The following is a 20,400-nucleotide window of genomic DNA, read 5'->3' on the forward strand; positions in this document are numbered from 1 at the left end:
CCTGATGCAGGAGTGAGAGACTATCGACCACTCTCCATGCTGAACTTAGACTTCAAGATTCTGAGTAAAGTATTAGCGGGTATGTTGCTCCTGCATATGAAGTCTCTGATTCACCCAGACCAAAACGGGTTTATCCCCACACGTAGCACCTCCTATAACCACCGTAGGCTCTACTCCGTGCTCTATCACGCGGATAATCTGGCCCTTGGGCAAGCGGCGGTTTTATCTGTAGATTTAGAGAAAGCATCGACATGGTGAGCTGGGAGTACCTGTTCAAGGTGATGCGTCGTACGGGCTTGGGTGATGAATGGGTGCGGTGGGTTTAGCTTCTCTATGCCTCGCCCACTGCGAGGGTCAAGACAGGACGAACCATATCTAGGCCCTACCGGATTTCTCGTGGCTCCCGACAGGGCTGTGCACTTTCCCCGCTCCTGTTTGCCTTGGCTGTGGACGCCTTGGCAGAACGGTTCCGACTGGGGGGGGGGTGCGATGGGATTGACTTTGGGCGGACGTTGCCATCATGTCTCTATGTACGCTGACGACCTGTTGTTGCATCTTACGGAGGCATTTGGGGGGACCGCCACGACCTTGCAGATTCTTGGCGATTTTGCTGTCCTTTCGGGCTTTAAGGTTAATAAAACTAAGACCTATCCATTTACCATAGCCGGGCCCTTACCCAGGCAGGAGGAGCTCCCGCCCGATATCCTCTGGGCACAGCGTACACTCAAATATTTGGGCATACAAATTTTCCATGATCTGACTGATCTAAAGGATGGGAATCTGGGCAAGACGTTGCACTCCCTTCACTTATGCATTCATTTTTGGAATTCGTTGCAATTGCCCATCATGGCCCGGAGTACGCTGTCCAAGATGGTTATGTTGCTTCTGTTGCTCCATTTTTTGTGAACCTCCTGGTTCTGATGCCGAGAATTTGGTTTAAACCTCTGCATGCTCTCCTGCAGCAATTGGTTTGGGGTAGCAGACGCCCGCGAGTGTCCTTGCAGATCCTACAGCGCCCTGTATCGGAAGGTGGACTTGGTGAAGGACGTGGCCCTCTAAGGGCCCCGCGGGTTATATATACAACCACCTGCTATGCCTTCCTAAGTGAAGAGTCGGTCAGACAGTAGAGAATATAAACAGGCTTTATTAGTAGTTCTCTGCGGAGAGAGCCCCGGTCAGACCTGCACCCTAAGATGGACACTGAGGGGACTGCATACCCAACAGGTTACAGTAGGTAAAAAGGGCTTCCCAGCCATCTCCAACCCCGCCCACTGTGGAAAAGTACTGGCTTGAGCCGGACCTGAACAATGGAGCACAGAGAGATGAGCTAACACATGCCAGATGTGAACATGTTATCAGGACTACAAGGCCATGGTGCTGGGTTTCAGCATCTCCTAAGGTGGAGGCAGAAGCTACACATTCAGCTAGTCATGTGATGGCAGAATACCTTATTCATTAGCAAGTCAAGGAAACAGGCTTGGACAGCAGGAGAAATATTTACAAAACACAGTGTTCTGCTGATGCAAGCAATATGAGCACTGAGGCCTAACCCAGGCACAGTCTAATATGGATTTCGAAATTTAAAATGGATGCACACTGGCTAACTAAAGCTTACATGCTGCGAGGATATCTCAGTGGGTTGCATAACGTGAATACAAATGCAAGTATTTTAGCCACACACTGCTAACCTAAAATAGCACGGCAGAGGCATTATGGGAAAGGGAATTTTTAAATCTAACATTGGGGTGCCAAATTTCGAATTTTATATGCTGGCCGTCTAATTACAATGGTTGGCACAGTGGGTGGAGGGTGTGAATGAGGAGGGAACATGCCTAACGGATACAGCATCTAGTCAAGGACTAGTGATGGCAAAACTCTTACTGCTGGCCATGTCCGTCCCCTCCTGTTCTCTTTTACATCGCACGGCCTGTCAGACGTGGAAGGCAACACCCTGTAAAGTACTCCCCCTTGATTCCCTTAGTGGGTCTTCCACACGGGGACCCTCAATCTGTATTCACGGACGCCCAACTGGCAAGATGGTCGGATGCTGGACTAGATACTGTAGGGGATTGTTATCTCAACAAAGTCCTAATCCCTTTTGCGGACTTAATGGAAGATAGTGGACTCCCCCCGGGCCAATTCCTGCGCTATGAAGCGTTAATGCGCACCTTTGCACAACTATGGGGTTCTGGAAGGGAGGAGCCTGATACGCACCCTGTTCTACATGCGATACTCACCCTTGGCATGGCGGGACATCTCGTGAAATGGCTTTACGCCACCCTGGTGGAGGCCTCAACCGGCCCACTGGATAGATTACGAGCAGTTGGGACACGATGGGGGGTAAAGTCCATACTGATTCAGAGTGGCGTAAAGTTTTGAGATATTCTGGGAAAGTTTCCCAGGAACACCAGACTGAAATATATACAATTTAACTATATGCACATGACCTATATGACACCTCATCGGCTCAACGTGACATACGGAAGGGAAGTGAGACTTTGCCCTAGTTGTGTGCATCCGGATGTTGATTTTGTCTATATGCCTTGGGATTGCCAGGAGTTACGCCCCTATTGGGAGGCGGTGTTGGTTAAGATCAAGGAAGTGCTCGGGAGGGATTTGGCCTTAACACTACAGACGTGCCTGCTGGGTCTATTCCCCAGACCGCCTAAATGCAATGTCGGGAACCGCTTGATTGATCTTGCATTGGGCTTCTCTAAACGCAGGATCGTGATGGAGTGGAAATCTGTGAGGAGCCCACTGATCTCAGTTTGGAATCGGGATGTCATTGCATAGGTGGGGGTAGAGGGCAGGGCTCTGGCATGGGAGGAGGCCAAAGGGATGAGGAAGCTCCCAACGGCTCAACAATGGCAGGAAGTACTAGCTGCATTGGAGGGGCCTGCAGGGTCAGGCAGTGATGAGGGAGAGTCAGACCGCTTGTCGCGAACAAATAGCGAGTCCCAGACGATAGAGCCGAGGTCACCAAGGACTTCAGATGTCTGACATAGGGTAAGAGATTGGATAGACTTGGACCACACTCTGCCACGGGCAAGACCACCAATGTAGTAGAGTACTTGCAACGGGGGGTCCCCTTCATCAGCCCAGGCTTCATTTGCGGGTTGGGATTGTTCCAGACCCCACTAGATATTAGCAAATTCAAGTGTTCACACCATTCTTCTGCACCAGTTACTCGTTGCTTGTTTACATTTTATTTAGCTTTCCTTTTTTTCTCATCTCTTATTGGTTGCATTTATACGATATCAATAGCATATCATGACTTAACTTATGAACAGGCATGCACACACAATGTGGGCTGATATCGAACGACTCCATCAATATGTTATTGGTGAGATAACCTTGTATGGGTGGAGCTAACACCCTAGAATGTGGACGGTAATAGCAGGTATATTATGTTTTGCCTCCTTTTTCATTTTTTGTTTTACGTTTCAGTCTTTTTTCTTGATTGTGTTCAAATGTTTGATGTTTGCAAAATGCCAATAAAAATATATTTAAAAAACAATGATGTAAGAGAACGCCTGTTCTCCTGATCTGAATGTGTGCGAGTAGAAGTCCTGCGCAGCGGAGGTGTCTGGGTGGTTGGTGGAAGGAGATGCGACTATTCAGGTAGATAGGACCTGAGTTGTGTAGTGCCTGAATGTGAGTGTGAGGAGTTTTAATTCAGAGCATTAGTGTAGTGGGAGTCACCCATCATTGCAGTAATCCCTAAGGAAAGGAAACCAAAAGATGTTTGTCCCTGACACAGGACCATCCCTATGTTTAATTAGAATCAAAATTGCTCTTGAGAATTATAACCAATTGGTTGGGAAGGTGGTGTCAATCAAAGTACTGACCTACTGACTGGACTTTATGGTGAAATTATCCTGTAGATGAAACTGCAGAAGGTTCTAGTATTTGTTAGAGCTAGCTGATTATTGAACCTCCAGTTAATATTCGGTGACCCTTCATCATTTTAGCTCTAGAATCTTTAAAGTCTTTTAATTACCTGCAATGGAACCTCATTTTGAAGATTTAAGAAAATATTAATTTAGCCCGCTCTTCATGGGTTGGAAAAAAGGTATGGTACACAAAGCTCGCCACCAAGGTAAGGGTTAAAAGTTGCATTTCATAAGTAATTCCACTTGTGAGCGAAACTAGACAAAGGTGTCCCTGTCTCTGATTGGGATGGTGCTGGAATACTTTATGGTTTGAAGTCACATGGATCTGGTTCTAAAAAGAACTGAGTGACTGAAGGGGTTGAGGATTGCCTCTCCATCTATGCAGATGTTAGGATCTGGGTGTATTATATTATATGGCTGTGACTTTATCGTAGAATAAACTCACAGATACTGTTATGGGTAAAGTTAGAGGTATTTACTTAACCTTTAGCTCAACCCTTTGGTAGCTATGGCACAGAGCAGCAAGGCTTAGCAAATTAACAACGTGTAAAGCATTTAGCAGCACCAATCAACAGAATAAGAAAATCACCAAACAAGAAAGAGATACGAAAACATTTTAAAAAATAGAGCATATTTTTATGAATTTTCAGAGACCTTAATCATTCAAATCCCCCAGAGTGTTCCAGAGATACAGATTTTAGAACTTTTAATCACTTTGGAATGCAACCACAAACAAGCATTGCAAAGGCAAAGTTTGAAAACTTTTGAAAAGTTAGTGCGTATGTTCCAGCCCGACTTCGGTGACCAAGTCCAGCAGGGGGCCAGAAAGGATACTTTGGACTTTCACCTGGCCACAATAGCTTTTTTTAAGCGATTTCCAAACTTTATAGGACAGCCGCCGTAGAAGTGAATAGAGTGGTCCTGATGCCGATGGATGCAGGCTTAAAGATGCTCAAGGATGCTCCTGGTGCAGTGCGGTCCATGGGAGCAAAGTCCGGTTGAGTCCTTGGTCCACAGGTGAGTGGATCTCTGGGTCCCACGAAGTCCTCTATGCAGGATTCCAAGGGCTGCCGAGGAAGACCTTGCGCTTTTACAACACAGTGGTCACTGTGCAAATGTTTGGTGGGAGCTGGGATCCACTTTGGTTGGCAAATCTGGTCACAACCAACACTCATGTGTCCAGCAGACACAGGTGTACCTTTTGGCTATTTCCGAATTGTCCTTTGGGGTGCCCGGTGTACAGTAGCGGCAAACCTTCTATGGTGGCTACCAGAGATGTGACTTGGGCTCTTTCAGCTTTAATGTCCCCAGTGTGGCAGGTCAGCCAACTGACCCTTGGAGTCAGTAATTCAGACTGGAGTTGGGAATCAAGTTTTTGCCAAGCCAGGCACGCAGAACAGGGTCCAAACTCTGTTTGCCCAAAGTGCAGCAGTTGCAATCTCTCTGGTGTCGCAGTCTCTCTTTGTGTAACGGTGCAAAGTGGTCTTCTTCTTATTCTTCTTCCAAGTCCAGCGAGTACTGAAGTCTCGGGTGACAGGGGTGCCCATTATATCCCAGATCAGTGCCCCATGAGGACAACGCAGTCACTAGTCAATGGGCTAGTAGGTTCCCTCCTATCTGGTGACAGAGTTCCAGTGATATGTGGCATCTGGCTATCCCAGAGTGCAGCTTGCATACCACAAACAACATTGCTTACATTTTCGTCGAGTGTGAGGACATTGGTAGCCCACATCCTTGAGTGTGACTACCATGAGATGCATACCCATGAACAACCAGTTCTGAAACTGTTTTTGTCCCTTCCTTGGCCCTGGCTCTGTTTTGCCTAGGAGAAAATAAAGGCTTTCTGTGCGTGAGTGTTGTTGCAGCAGCCATTCAAAGGCGACATGAGCTTTGATGCCTGCCTTTTGGGCTCAAACCCTATGTAGCCCATCCTCTGGGGGGTCACAGCTACAGCATGGCAACAGTCTTTGTTCCTGGACTGGGAGTCATTGATATGTCTCCCCAGGCAGGCAGAACTCTGTCTCAGTCCCAGTGCCTCTGCAAAGTCACTGGACCAGCTAGATCAAAGAGTGGCAACTTTTGCAAAAGTGGCCAGCATTAAATTTGACATAAATATCTACTGCCCCACGGAGTCACATTTAATGTCCCATTCAATTTGATACTTTACATGTCATGGTTAGGTAGCCTCTGTCAGGAGTTAGACGCATTGGAATGCCAACCATTAACCCGGCAATTGCCTTATAAGGCTACTTAACTGTCCTCAGCTAACACCAACAGTTTACGGTTTTGCTGTACAGACATATCCAAAATATATGTCAATTTTAACAATATACAGCTGCTTGCCTTAGGGCTTCATAAGCCTGCCTTTGATGAGACTTACATATACAGTTAAAGGACTTGTGCACTGTGACACAATTGGCAATGGCAATGGCAAAGTCGTGTGTGCAGTGGATGCAAGCCTCTTCAGGCTGAAATGGCAGCTAAAAGTCGTGTTTCCAGTTTTTTACGCACAGAGTGGCACAACCAGTGGTGCAGCTCTTGTGTGGACAGCCAGCCGTACATGCCCTGGGTACAATATACTAGGGATTTATAAGTAAGTCAGCAGATGCCAATTTGGAATACCCAATTAAACATACCATTTTGCAAAGGAAAGAACTCTGCAACTGAGGTCTGGACAGAAGGCCTCTATGCACTCTCAAAGTAAAGAAAACAGCAGTTAGTAGTCCAAAATGGGGCAAAAAGTTCGAGAGAAACCTGCAAAAAGACTGTTTTCTCACAGCAGACAATATGATGGCATACGTAGGTCATGAACAGTGGTGAATGCCTAGGATGTTGAGTTGGTCAGAGAGTTCAGAAGACACTCAGGTTTTTAAATCAACTAGCTAATATCAGTTTTATTCACAGTAAAGCAATGTGATTGAATGATGTCCAGGATATACCAATCAAGGGTGGAGAATGATTGTTTTGTATGTCTAGGCCTGGAGGTGGTAAGTTACATGGTACACTTTATAAACCTAGAATGGTCGGTGGCAATATGTAAGGAGGATGAGAGGCATGGAACAGATCTATCTTCCAGACAGCACCATTCTATTTAGGATGATCTCCCTGCTGAGATTTCCCAACACTCCATTTAAGATCCCTAAGGTTTTCAATAAAGTTGAAGGGACGTTGCAGATCATGCTCTGGAACCATGTCTATCTATGCACTCAGGGCCTCATTTATGCATTTTGGCGTAGGGCAGGAATGCACTGTTTTTCAGCAATACGGTGCATTCCTAAGCTTTTTGATTGCGCTGGCGCTGTCTTGGGTCTAGGGAGCCTCCATTGCAGGCAGGGTTGTTTTTGTGCAGGAAGGGGCACCTTCCTGCACAAAAACAATCTCATGAGGCATTTTCCTATTTCCATGTGTGCTGCAGAAAGAGGAAACAAGGGAGAAATAAACATATTTCTCCTTGTTGCGCCTCACCTTGGGAGACTTATGGATTTGATGCTTCCCCGGGTTTACATCGCTTTGTAAATCTGGGGCAACATCAAATTCCATGGGTGTTGTGTGGGAAAACCCACAGCAACGCCCAAGGAATCCCTCGTGGGTGCAGAGTAAGGTGATGCAGCGATTTGCACTGCGTCACCTTACTCATAATTTATAAGGCCACTCAAAAACTGCGCAGAGTGACGTTGCGTGGCTTCATATATCTTTATGAGAGCCCTGCGTCACGCATGTACCACTTTATGTGGTGCAAAGTGACTTAGGACTCTCATTAATAAGCCCCTCAGTCTCTGGAAACACATTACGGTATTCATTAGGACCACCCCAGTGCCGCTCCGATTTAAGAAAGATTTCAAGAAGTACCTTTTTAAAAAACACTACTTCTAATTCCATGGAAGAATCCCAGATTCATATCCTATTGTTTTGCATAATTTACTGCAAATCTAAGTGGCTTGTTTACTCCTGAGGAACATACATTTTTAGGAATGACCAGAATGTCCATTGTATTCTCAAATCAGACACATTAGGTCTCTCAGATTTTGCCATTCCTCACTTAATTCTTTCTGCCTGGAAAAGTAGGTTGGATTTATTATCAATTGCTGAATGAATTTTATATATAATGGTATATTTGTTAAGAATATGTGTTTCTGATTTGTGCATTTCGCAGTTTTTATGATCGTTTTTGCATTTTGCAGTTATGATTAAAATTGTTTGATTCCTACAGTTTGCAATTTACTGGACGTAGTGTTATATGGATTCTCTTTAATTGTAATGGATGATGTGAATTATATACAGGTATTACTCTCTATATTTTTAGATTGTTTAATAATGTTTTTGTTTGTTTTTTAAACTTTAATTATATATTTATGCAGAGAACCCTGGTACATGTGGCATAGCGAGAAACAAGAAATAGGCCATGAGCAATACTCTTATATGTCATCAGTAGCTCTCAGTGAAAATCATTTAAGGACAGTATCATTTTCCCACTGACATTCCTCTCCACCTCCCAAAATCAGGGCATCAAGCATTACAGACTATACTTCTGAATCTCCAAGGAGGTTGTATAATAATGTCACATTGTTTTAATGGGTATGTATTCAGGAGATAAACATTGATTGAATGCGAAATCGTGAAAGGGATTCAGGGGCCCTGGAAGATGCAAACAGGACAGAAGCAATCATTTGACCAAGGCTGACGATCATTTACACCAGCTTCAGATTGGCGCAGTTATAATATTTGTGTTGGTTACACTACATAAGCATTACATTGTTGAACATGGTATGGAATGTGTCTAATGTGTGCCTCCGATGCGTGGAACCAAAGGGAAACCTCAACCTGATACATATTGTTTTGAGCTGCTCAGCAGTGCACAATGTTTAATGAGGAGTAAAAGTTCTAGTGGAAATGACTTGTCATCCTATCTCTGTCGGGAAATTATTAGCTTTGTTCGGACCTAGCAGCAATCCAGAAGCAACCAGTTATGAGGAAACATTCCTAGGCTCGTCATTGCTATAAGGGACATAGTAGTAATGGAACTTGAGTGGAAAGGTCCACTGTACGTCATCTGAGAGATAGCTACTACAGCAGAGGCTGTGTCAACAAATGGTTTAGGATTTAGGGTTCATGGGGGCAACACGATTGCATCCATTTTGTGTCTCCTGAAAAGTGTTTTATTGATATATTCCTTTGTCAATGGCAGTTGCCTTATACCCAGATGTGGCAATCAGATATGTTTTTTTCCAGATGTGGGAATCACTAAGAGTAATTCTTTATTGTATGATTACCTAAAATCATTTACAAATGCAATGCATGTTACATCATAAATAAATACATTTGATTGATTAAAAGGTCTTAAAAGTTTTTAAGAACATCTAAAAAGAAATCACTAAATATGTTTTTGTTCATGGGTCTTGTACCCTCTCAGCTGAAGAACGTTCACAGCCAATTGCCATGGTTACATTTAATATTATTGTATATATTATCAAAAGCGAAATAGAAAGCAATATCTGAAGCAACATTTTCTATTAGGTGGAGGGTACATATTAGGGATTAACGCATGCTGCGTATTCTCTTTCCTACAAGAAGTATTCCTCAAAGGCCCTCCTTTGGTCCTTTCAGCTTTCTTCTAGTCGTTCCCATTCTTAAATTTAACTACAAACCATTTTAGCTGTCTGCTCATGTGATCCAAGAAAAAAATACAGAGAGGGGCTTTGGGTCAGTACCGTTCAGTTGTTACTTGAAGAAAGCGTCATCCACATTTTCGATTTCCCCAGCGGATTCTTTCTGTCTCACTGTCATGATATTGGTAGTTAGGTGTGTTACTCCGCTCACCGAGTGTTCCATTTGCAGTGCACGGACAAGTCAAGTATCCATGCACGTGCAATGGAGGTGCAGTGGTTTTGTTACATCCCACCGGCCCATCCTCCTTAAAAATATCACTTTAAATAAGAATCAGGGTGAGATCTCCACTGATCAGACGCCAGCATGGATCTAGTCCTCTTGCAAAAATAGGACAAACTCTCTTCCATTCAGAGATCAGCTTTCCTGGCATCTGCGCATTAATCAGTGGCATCTCAGCCAGAGCTTGGCTCCCGCACAGACGTCAGGCGGTCTGCACACCAATCCCTGTGAGGGGCATGCGCACAATGTGCCGAGAGAGTTTAGGACACCGCCAAGATTTTTGGCTGTGGGGAGGCGTAGGCTGAGGTGTGCACTGCTGAAATAGCCCCTGCTCTTGTGAAATAGCTCCTCCCCATAAAAGTGCCAGAGATCAATTACATGGTCTTTGTTTACATGCGTTAAGGGTTTCAGCTGGTTCATGGACCCAGAGTTCTGCCTTCGGGTAAGAGGAGTGTTCTGTGTTCTTTCGCTCTCTATTTAATTCTCATCCTTAGCCACATCTCTTTATTTTTCACCTTTGATTAGGTAATGGGAGGAAACAGTATATGTATAATTCCTGCCACCCACTGATGGCAATGTCATGGCAGAGAAGCAGGGCTTCCAAAAGTGTGGGCTGCGGATCTTCAATCTCCTAACAGTAGCAGTAAGCATTGAAAGGAACAGTCCACAGTATATGAAAGCCCTGCTATGGCTGTGGCCTATGCTGAGCTGTTCCCAACACCATGTGCTCCTACTCAGTAGGTACATGTGGGCAGGGCCGGACTGGGAACCCAAAGCAGCCCTGGCAATATTCTCGGACCAGCCCATGAAGAAGGACTGCCTGGTCCCCGGAGGCTGGACATGCTTGCCTGCTGCTTTTGTTACTGGGGGCTGATATTGCACCACTGCAAAACGGCTCTGCATAGCAAAACCCCCAACGACAGATGTGGACTCCCTACTACAAAACCGGCCCCCACCCTTCCAACCTCCTAGGGAAACTTCCGTTGCCCGGTACGGCTAGTCAGGCCATGTATGTGGGATGTGGAGGGAGATCCTACAGCAGGGCTGCTGCAATGGTGGGGGTTGGGGTTTGGTTGCCCCTGCCTGTGTGTTACATAAAGGTAGAAATGTAAATGGAAAGCACCTCTCATTCAGGTGTGACTTTCACGCATTGTTATTGGCATTATGCAGGTGAAATCACTAATAGCAACATGAAAGGGGCAGGCCAGCAAATATGTGGTTTTCCAACATGCAAGCAAATGCAAAACCTTAGTTGAGGACTACCGTGGGAGCTTCTAAGGGATTTGGGCTTTAGGGCTTTATCCACTCATGCTCTTCAGCTATTAGAGCTTGGGTGCTGGGGGCTTTTATTGGTGTCACTCTGCAAAGTTGATATTTAGACAGCTCCTGCTGCCAAACGTTGACTAGAGATGTGAGTGGGAATGCTGGGGTTATGTTGAAGTCTCTCCATGTGTTTCCATGTTTTTAGCGGGTGTTTAGATCCCTGAGATTCTCTGCACGCCTGCAGATGCATATGTGCATGCACACATAGCCCCTAGGGTGTGAATTTCACTATGGAGATGTGACAGCCCTGTCAGGGATTAAGGCCATATGAAGGGCCTTTTAGAACCTGCATTAGATATTTGTCCCATTCCTTCGAGATCGAATGAATGGCTACAATGCTCTGGAGAATCCCATCCCTCCTGCCCCATTTTTTTTAAACACAATTTTATTTTTTTATTTTTTTTTTTTTTAAAAACCTTTATTTGTGCATAGTAAAAGAACAAATACGGGCCTACAACCATCAGGCCGGCCACAATACGGTTGAGCACAGAGACAAACAATACATCCCCTGTGCGTCAAGGTCAAGATTAGCAACGATTCAGGATTCATACACTGGAGGGAGCCTTGACACCGGGGGAAGGAGAAGTGAAGGTTAATTTTAAGGTTTTCAAAAAAAAAAATTTTTTCGGGAAAAAAAGTCAATAAAGGATAGAAACAAGGAGATTCGAGTCCGCAAGTCGGCTTCATACACTGGAGAGCAGCAGCATCATTAAAACAGCCATAGAAAATCTCATACAGTAAGGCGATGCAATTAGATAACAGGATCATCACAGTAGTAAATACGCACCCCCTAAAAGCCGCCCCCACTCAATCCACCCCACACCCGGACCCCGAATCGAAACAAGTATAGCGCAGAGACATGAAAGAAAGAGGCCCATAGAACTAAAAAAGAAACAGTAAATTACCCCCCCACCCTACACCAATGCGGAGGCTATGGCCTACCCCCCCCCCAGCATAGTGCCTGTCGCCCAATGAACCCGAAATATAGCCGAGAGAGAAAGTAGGAATAGAGTAAAGAAACTAAGAGAAGAAAGAAGAAAGGAGGCGGGGAGGAGCCCACGTATCCTCAGGAGCGCCCGACACCACCGGCCAACCAAGCCTCCACACACTGAAACCCCACTACACCCAAAGGCGGTCGTGGGAAGACAGCATGTAACACCACGGAAATGAAGGCAGACAGATCGCGACGAGTGCGCACAACATAAGTAGACAATTCCAGTCCCAGTCCAGCCCGGCCGTGAAGCCATGATGATAGAAAGTAATCTAGCCCTGGCCCGATCGCGGGCGTACGATTAGACCCGCCCCCTCGTGAGTGCCCCGCATCCCGAACAGACAAAGACAATATGGCCACTTGGGAGAAGATGGAGAAGTAGAGTCACAAAATGGCCGCCGATCATCTATTGAGGTCCCCTTGCACACCATATAAAATCCAGACCTGGCTTGTAAAGTACATGAGTTCCACATAAAAGGAGTCGTAGGCCACCGTGAACAGTTCCTCGAGGTCGCCAGGTGTAGTTCAGCTGGAAACTCCTGCGGGCACGGTGAGGCAGGCAACAACAAAGCAGGCGGCAATGACCGGGGAAACAAAGTATCTGCCATTGAGCAGGAGAGCGATTGATCCTGAGCGCCGGGAAAGCCAAATGCAGACACCAGTGTAGCACCGTTATACCCAGTCGTTGCTTCCCCGCAGGAGGACCACAGCACTGGCAGACTCACGTCTTGTTGATCACAAACGGGGCGCTCACGGCCCGCAGCAGACAGTGTAGAGTCGAACCGCTCACTCAGCGTTTGCAAGCCGACACACAATTGCAGACAAAAGTCCCGCAGGGCAGCCAGAACGGAGCCGTATGTCAGCGGAAGCTGCGTCCCCCCAACGGCAACAATCCGGGACGGCACTGGGGAGCTGGAGTCTGGTAGAGGGAGGGCGAAGCGGGCAGCGGGCGAGACCGGAGCATCACCCCCCCGCAGCGAGCAGGCAATCAGCGCCATGTTTTACCGTTGAACGGTACCGTGGCCAGGGGGGGGGATCGTGACAAGGAGGCAATTCCCAACAGGTCTGCGCCGCAACAGGTGAAAGCCAGCAGTCTCTTCCCCTCCCTCAGGCTCTCTTTGCAGCCGACTAGACCATAGAAGAAGGGGGTCTGCAGCCTTCTACAGCGTGGTCCACAGAGCGGGGTAGGAGACCCGCCACACCGGGGCTTACCCTCTGGCTCCAGCCCATCAGATGCAGGGTACAGGAGGTGTCCGGGCGTCTCTCTCCCGGCTCTTCTGGCGACCGTGCGTGGCGTGAGGCGGGATCGGGACCTCGGGCTCAGATTTGCACCAGCGGGTCCGGTGACTGCAACGATTCCAGGGGGTCGGCCGAGGCCACAGTAGAGCAAGGGTCCAGGGCGGGGAACAAAGGCACCAAAAACTCCGGCATCCGGGCGGGCTAAGACTTCGGGAAAGCGGCGGCGCAGTCAGCGCGTCGTCGCACGCGTTGCACCTCGAAAATCGGCAAGGATAGGAATCAGGATGATAGTCCGAGGCCAAGGGCCGACGGAGCCGGGCGCTCAAGCGACTGCTCCGGTCGCCATCTTGGCTCCTCCCACCAAACACAATTTTATTGATTTTATCACAAACAAATGATACACAAATGTCATTGTCGTGTGATGGTACATACATATGCGGAGGTACTTCTTCGTTATAATATCTCAGTATCCATCAGTGTCCAAATGATACATCTTATTCCACAGGAGATGACCATCACAATCTACATAAATCCACGTTTTATATGATTCATTTCTACTCACAACAATACAACGTAATAGTCCTACAGCTAAGAATTCCCCCCGCCCACTTTTCTAGCCTCCACCTATGTTTGCATTAAGTAGTAAGGTATATGAAATATGATCTCGTGAATAACTATAGGATTTGGGAATAATGTATCTTTTAATGGCGTTGAAACATTGCGGTTTCTCTCAATACATAACCCTAATCGGGCACATCCGTATTGGCAGGCGTTACAGGGGAAAATGGGATTGCACTTTGGGAGACTGGGCGTTCCAAGGGATCAACAGCTTTTAATGATTCCAGCATCTGATCCCATTCCAAAGATATGGGTATTTTACGCAAGCCTTTAGATTCTTCTTTACGTATTATAGCACTCTCCGCTCTGCCCCAGCGAGTCATCTCTGCGTGCCAGGTGAGTGGTGTGGGGGGGGAGGGCCGATTTCCATCTCAGAGTAATTGCGCGCTTTGCTATAAGGATAGCCATGTCCGCAAACCTATAATGTACTTTCTTCCCATCCCTCCTGCCCCATCTTTGTTTATTGGTAGGATGCCCACATATCAATCAAAGCAAAATGGAGAAAGATTGACACACAGGTACCACCCATCTGCTTATTTGCGTCATCGTTACTGATGTAATGTTAACATTCTAGCATGATAGCCACCAAGAGAACAATACCAGTCTTTGCATAAGGTTAGCTCTTCTTTGCTTACTGTGAACATCCATGACAGCATAGTTCCTACCTCTGGCATTATGAGGGTTCTGGCACTATGGCAGGGATTCCTGGAATAGTGGGGATGCTTTTTGACAGACGGTGGGCATCCATGACACTATTGTGCCCACCAAGAACACAATCCTAATTGCATATTGGTTGTAAGTCCTTACATACTGTTTGAGATAATTTTAATAACATATAAATAACAATAAACATACATAATTGTGATTTACCTGAGGTCCCAGCCTAAATGATTGGTGTAAACTGTCTTCATCTATCTATGCACTCAATCACTCATTCATTTTCAATTTCACTGAATGCATTTCCTTACCTTTTTATTAGGCTGTCCTGTTTTAGGTTTAAACCTATAATAAATGATTAAACCCCAACAATTTTATAGCCAACATACTTACCTTCTCATCCTTTCTAGATGTTAGACTGGCATTGGCACTAGCATGTCTTCTTTATATTCAGGCATTAACTAAAGCCACCATCATTTACAGCTCCAAGCAGCTCCAGATGAAACACCTTCCTGCTTTTGAATGCTTACCAGTGCTTACCTTTCCATGAAATCGATTTACCAAGCTTTCTCAGACCTTTCACCAATTCCTTATCTCCTTCAATACCGATTACTACCTCCCCCCACTTTCAGGACCTCAACTATAAAAGCAGGGTTAAAGGATTTAAATTCAAAACTAGCTTGGAGAGATATTCGGTCAGTGAGAATGAGAAGCCCAACCATGCATAGTTACGGAATTATAGAACTTGTCGGTGAAACAAACACATACTTTGTACCGCCAGATCCCTCCAACGTCATCGCTCTTCTCAAAGCAGGTGGGCTCCAGCCCCTCCTCCAGGCAGCTCTTCACAGCACCCAACCCTGAGCAGCCGGCTCCAATGACAGCAACGCTCTTCACCATGGTTGCCTGTATAGGGCATCACAATGAAATCTGTTAGTTTTCAGTAATTATTTGCCCTCAACTATTTCATTCATTTACTTTTTTAACTAGAGGATAATCCAAAACGAACATAAAGGTCTTTCTGCAGAACAGCAATAAACGTATTACCCTAAGTTTAATCAGTGGCGGCTCCTCCGCTAAGGCGGAGGAGCGTCGCCCCACTGCCTCGGAGAAGCAAAAGAAAGGGGAAAAAAAAGTGATAATAAATAGTGCTAATATAATTTTATTTTTTCCTCCTACTGCGGCAGCTTCGCGAGGGGGCGGGGCAGGGCTGAAGATCAGGAGAGGAGTGGTACAACCCTCCTAAGTGCACGATGACTGTCGCGCAGCCCAAACCAGTCATGCGCACTCTACCCCTTCTCCATGCTGTCTGCATTACAGCCTGCATGGAGAACATGTTTACCCCTACAGCCCCTGGATGAGCACCGTGTGACGGAGCTCAGACCAATCACAGCGCTGCATTGCAGCGTTGTGATTGGCTGCGGGGAGCGTGCGAGCCCTGGAGCTTCCTGCTTCCTGTTTCTTACAAGAAGCCAGGAAGAGGACGCAGGAGAGGCGGCGGTAACTGGCCAGCCGGCCGACTGGGAGGTAAGTGATTTTTTTTTTTATAGCGATCTCCCCCACTCCCCCCGTCCCTTGTCCCCCAACCGTCCCACTGCTGCTTCCAGGCAGCAGCTGCGACTGAGTTTAATAATGACTCGTATTACTACAATATAAGTATAAATATATCTACAGATTGGACGTTCCAAAAGAAGGTCAGCTGTAACTATATGCATGATTTTTTCCCTTTGCGCATAAGTTGCTTCAAGAAAAGTGTTTATGTGAAAAGACCAAAAGTAGAACTATAAGTCCAGACAGGATAAATGAGCAATGCAGGGGTTGAGGATGTCAACCCTTTAGTAACCCTATAATTTAATATTTGGATTATAAAAGAACAGCTTTTTCATAAGGATCTCCATCTGCTGAAGAAAGGCCCTTCCAAAAGGTGATAAGTTTTTTAAAGGAGAAGGGTGCTAAGCTTGCATGAAAATATGATTGTATGTAGGAGTGGGCGGAACACGCGGAGTTTCACACTGTCGAATTTTGTGGAGTTACATAAAAACTCAGCAAAATCCTGCGGAGTTCCGCCAATGGGCTAAAAATATGCATGGCGCGCCGCTTGTGCTGCAATTTAGCGCCAGAAGCGCGAGCAGTGCTGAAAACTTAGCATGCACAGCACCATGAGCAAGAGTGCGCAGCCATTCGAGTTGAATTGGCTGATGCTTGAGTAGAAAATCTACTTGAACTTCAGCAAATTTACTCATGAAGCAGCTCTCTGACAGCGACCACTCATGTTAGAAAATCGTGCTGGCCGACACCAAATCTCAATCTCATTTCTGGAGCCTTTTTGGAAAAAATTTAGCCATGCAGCGATCGGCAGAACTTGGCTGGAACTCCATGTTACAAGAGTAACGCGGAGTCACCAAATTCCGCCATTTCCATGGTCGTAATTGAATTATTCCGCTCACCCCTAATTATATGTTAAGAATTTTAAGTTGAAATGCATCAGCCGTTAGGATTACATGGAGGAATTGGAGTGATTCTATTTCACAATTTGATATCTGCTGGAGGCAGGAAGCAAGGTTACTAAATGCACCATAATGTGATTATTTTCCACCTTTGGTACTAATGATGTTAAAGACAACAGAGGATGCCCTGCAGGTGGCATTGTGGTCTAGGTAGCCTATTAAATTGCACAGCAGGCAACTCAGCTAATAATCATTCTGAAGAGTAACCTGTCTCCCGAAGAGGTGTAAGGGGCAATATTTATTAGTTAAATGTTCATAAAACAGATTTTGAGAATGATAGAAGCAGCAGGCTTGGTGGTCTGGGCAGGAAATAGAATTGGAGGGTAGTTATTTATACGAATGCCTACCGACAAGAGCGTTCTACATATTTGCATTGAAGCGGGGAAGAGTTAAACATTTATTTGCTTAATGTTTCTAACATGAATATTGAGAAGGGGAAGCTTGGACACACTTAGAAAGGTAAGTGATAGAATCGAGTAGGTACAAAGTAAATCCTTGAAGCCACAGACAGCTGTACACTACGAAAAAATTCTGCATTTTGATTCCCCTTCCTGCCGATCGATATCTACCCAGCAGCCAGTATCCGAGACAAGCTGCATAACAGTTTCAATCCACATATCACTATGCATTCTTCCAATACCAGGTGCCTGTGAATATGAAGCAGTTCTAGTAAAGAGCTAGAATGCTCACGAGCTCACAGAATCTGCCTAAGATGGGAGACATCTTGCTGGAGAAGACAGCTTTAGGAATATCCAGTTTCCTCTGCTGAATGCTGACTATGTATATGACAATGCTTCCTATCTCTGCTGCTGCCGGTTCAGAGGATAAACCAGTACCCAAAAGCCTTCCTTTCCATTTGTTAGTATTACATATCTAAATTGTTCTAAAACTATGAAGATTGTGCAGTTAATGACAATCTGCAGTGTGTTTTAAAATAAATAAAAACCAATTTTTTTCTGTTTGATTTACAATTCTAACATTTGCATTTTAATTAAAATTTTTAACAGGAGCCCACTGAGGGAAGATGATCTGCTCATTAAAGGGAACTACATATCCCAGTATGCTCCAAGTTTGCACTAACCTAATTAAGGAAACATAGAAAGAGGGAACATACGGACAAAAAAAGGAATGGAGAGCATTTCCTGTGAAAATTTTGCGAGCCTCTGATGAAGATGCCTTGTGCATTGAAACGCGTTAGACCTGGATTAATTGATTTGGTATGCGGAGAAGAGTTCTGAGTGAAAGCCGGATGGCAGGGCTGCTGGCGAGTGAGCTCCCGAAGCATCAGGGCATTTGGTGAATAACATAACTTGCACGACGGTCCGGTCGTGGGGAGGAGGCACCATCTCGGTCAAAGTAAGCAGAGAGGCTGTGGAGGGAAACCTTTCCTCCGCGTACAGCGCAGCGACCCGAAATTAATATAACTCTTCCCGACATCCAAAATCCTACGAAGGAAGAAAATTTTCATTTTAATTCAAATTTTTAACAGGAGCCCACTTAGGGAAGATGAACTGCTCGTTAAAGGGAACTACATATCCCAGTATGCTCCAAGTTTGCACTTAGCAAAACCTAATTAAGGAAACATAGAAAGAAAGAACATACGGACAATAAAAGGAAAGGAGAGCGTTTCCTGTGAAAATTGTGTGAGCCTCTGATAAAGATGCCTTGTGCATTGAAACGCGTTAGGCCTGGATTAATTGATTTGGTATGCGGAGAAGATTTCTGAGTAAAAGCCGGATGGCAGGGCTGCTGGCGAGTGCCCTCCCGAAGCATTAGGGTATTGGTGAATAATATATATATATATATATATATATATATATCTCCACAGATCTCGTTGTATTCCTTTTCCCAAAGAATGAGTGCAGACCGCATTTGAGTGCAGGTATTTTTTAATTAGTATGAGCTACTTCTGCTATGACGCGTTTTTGCCGTTGCTGGCCTTGATCACATGACAATGCTTCAGATGGTGATCATTCCTTTTGTAATCATTCGTATTCCACACGTGGTCAATGAACCTAGACAAAAGACTCTTCAACTATATGCAATATGCAACGAATATAAAAGGTGGATAAATCCCCCTATTTTATCAGATTTAACCTCATTACAATTTTGTAATTACATAGCTAAAATGAGTATTTCTATTTCACCTTAATATCCACATTTTCATGTAGTGAAATATCCCTAATGGTTCTAATAATACCACACATATTGGCTTATCATTGACCCAATATACAGATTAAATACGCACATAATTTCTAATTTATCGTTTTGATTTTTCAACTTTTTATCTTTTTCACTTTTTGACTTTTTAAAGTGACAAGTACAAAAGATATTTAGGTATAGATTGATTTGGAAATTGGTCTCAATGCATGTTTAAATACACGTCCTCATTATATTTTCTCCCTATTTTTCAATCCCTTTTGTTTTTTAAATGCGAGGCCATGAACCAAAGCTAATCCTGCACAAACCAATTTTTCCTAAAGTGTATCTGTGCCTTCCTAAAAGATAAATATATGTGAAAATCTATCAAGAATCCTTCCCAGACAGAATATAATTAAAATACTTTCTAAAGTGCTTAAGTGATTTACATTATATAAACATTATTACTGTACTGCAGATGCCTGATGAATATATATATATATATATATCCACATTTCAACAAAGTTGCCCTTGTGAAGACGCCAAACACACAGGGGAGCTTTAACTCTTCTTTATTAAGGATCGCAGGTAAGTTGCAAGTGCTTCCTCATACCCCAAGAAAGCCTGACGCGTTTCGAAAGGGAATCTTTCTTTTTCAAAGGCACCATTGTCCTTCCACCTGCAGGCGTGTTGTTTAAATGTCTGCATCACAACGTGAACCCCGCCCCAGTGGGCGTCAGCACGCAAGTGCCGCTGGTACTTGCAGTTTCAAACATCAATCTTCTCAAGTGAGTGCTGCAGGTAAAGGCAATGCAAAAGTGTTACCCCAGTGGGTTTGGGATGGGGCGACACAAGACAACTTCTTGCTTTTACAAGTCCTTAAATTCGAACTTCCCTGTTCCATAAGCGTGACCCGTGTGGGTCACTGCAGGATCCGCCGCAGCAGTGGGGCATCTTCGCGACCGGGCCGGCCGCCAAAATCCACATTTCAACAAAGTTGCCCTTGTGAAGACGCCAAACACACAGGGGAGCTTTAACTCTTCTTTATTAAGGATCACAGGTAAGTTGCAAGTGCTTCCTCATACCCCAAGAAAGCCTGACGCGTTTCGAAAGGGAATCTTTCTTTTTCAAAGGCACCATTGTCCTT

The 20,400-nt window shown here is 45.1% G+C and overlaps 1 protein-coding gene across 2 annotated transcripts in view; it reads right to left on the bottom strand.

Moving 5' to 3' along the window:
• Positions 1-20,400, bottom strand: part of LOC146833769 (dimethylaniline monooxygenase [N-oxide-forming] 2-like) — a 274,031-nt gene that overhangs the window by 187,934 nt on the left and 65,697 nt on the right. For both annotated transcript variants that reach the window (XM_085601638.1, XM_085601637.1), the window contains exon 2: positions 15,376-15,513. In XM_085601638.1, the coding sequence (XP_085457764.1) occupies positions 15,376-15,507 (132 nt within the window). In that variant the 5' untranslated portion in view covers positions 15,508-15,513. The remainder of the gene's footprint in view (positions 1-15,375; positions 15,514-20,400) is intronic.

This window comes from Triturus cristatus, chromosome 4_2 (genome assembly GCF_964204655.1).
Source record: "Triturus cristatus chromosome 4_2, aTriCri1.1, whole genome shotgun sequence".
NCBI classification, from domain to species: Eukaryota; Metazoa; Chordata; class Amphibia; order Caudata; family Salamandridae; genus Triturus; species Triturus cristatus.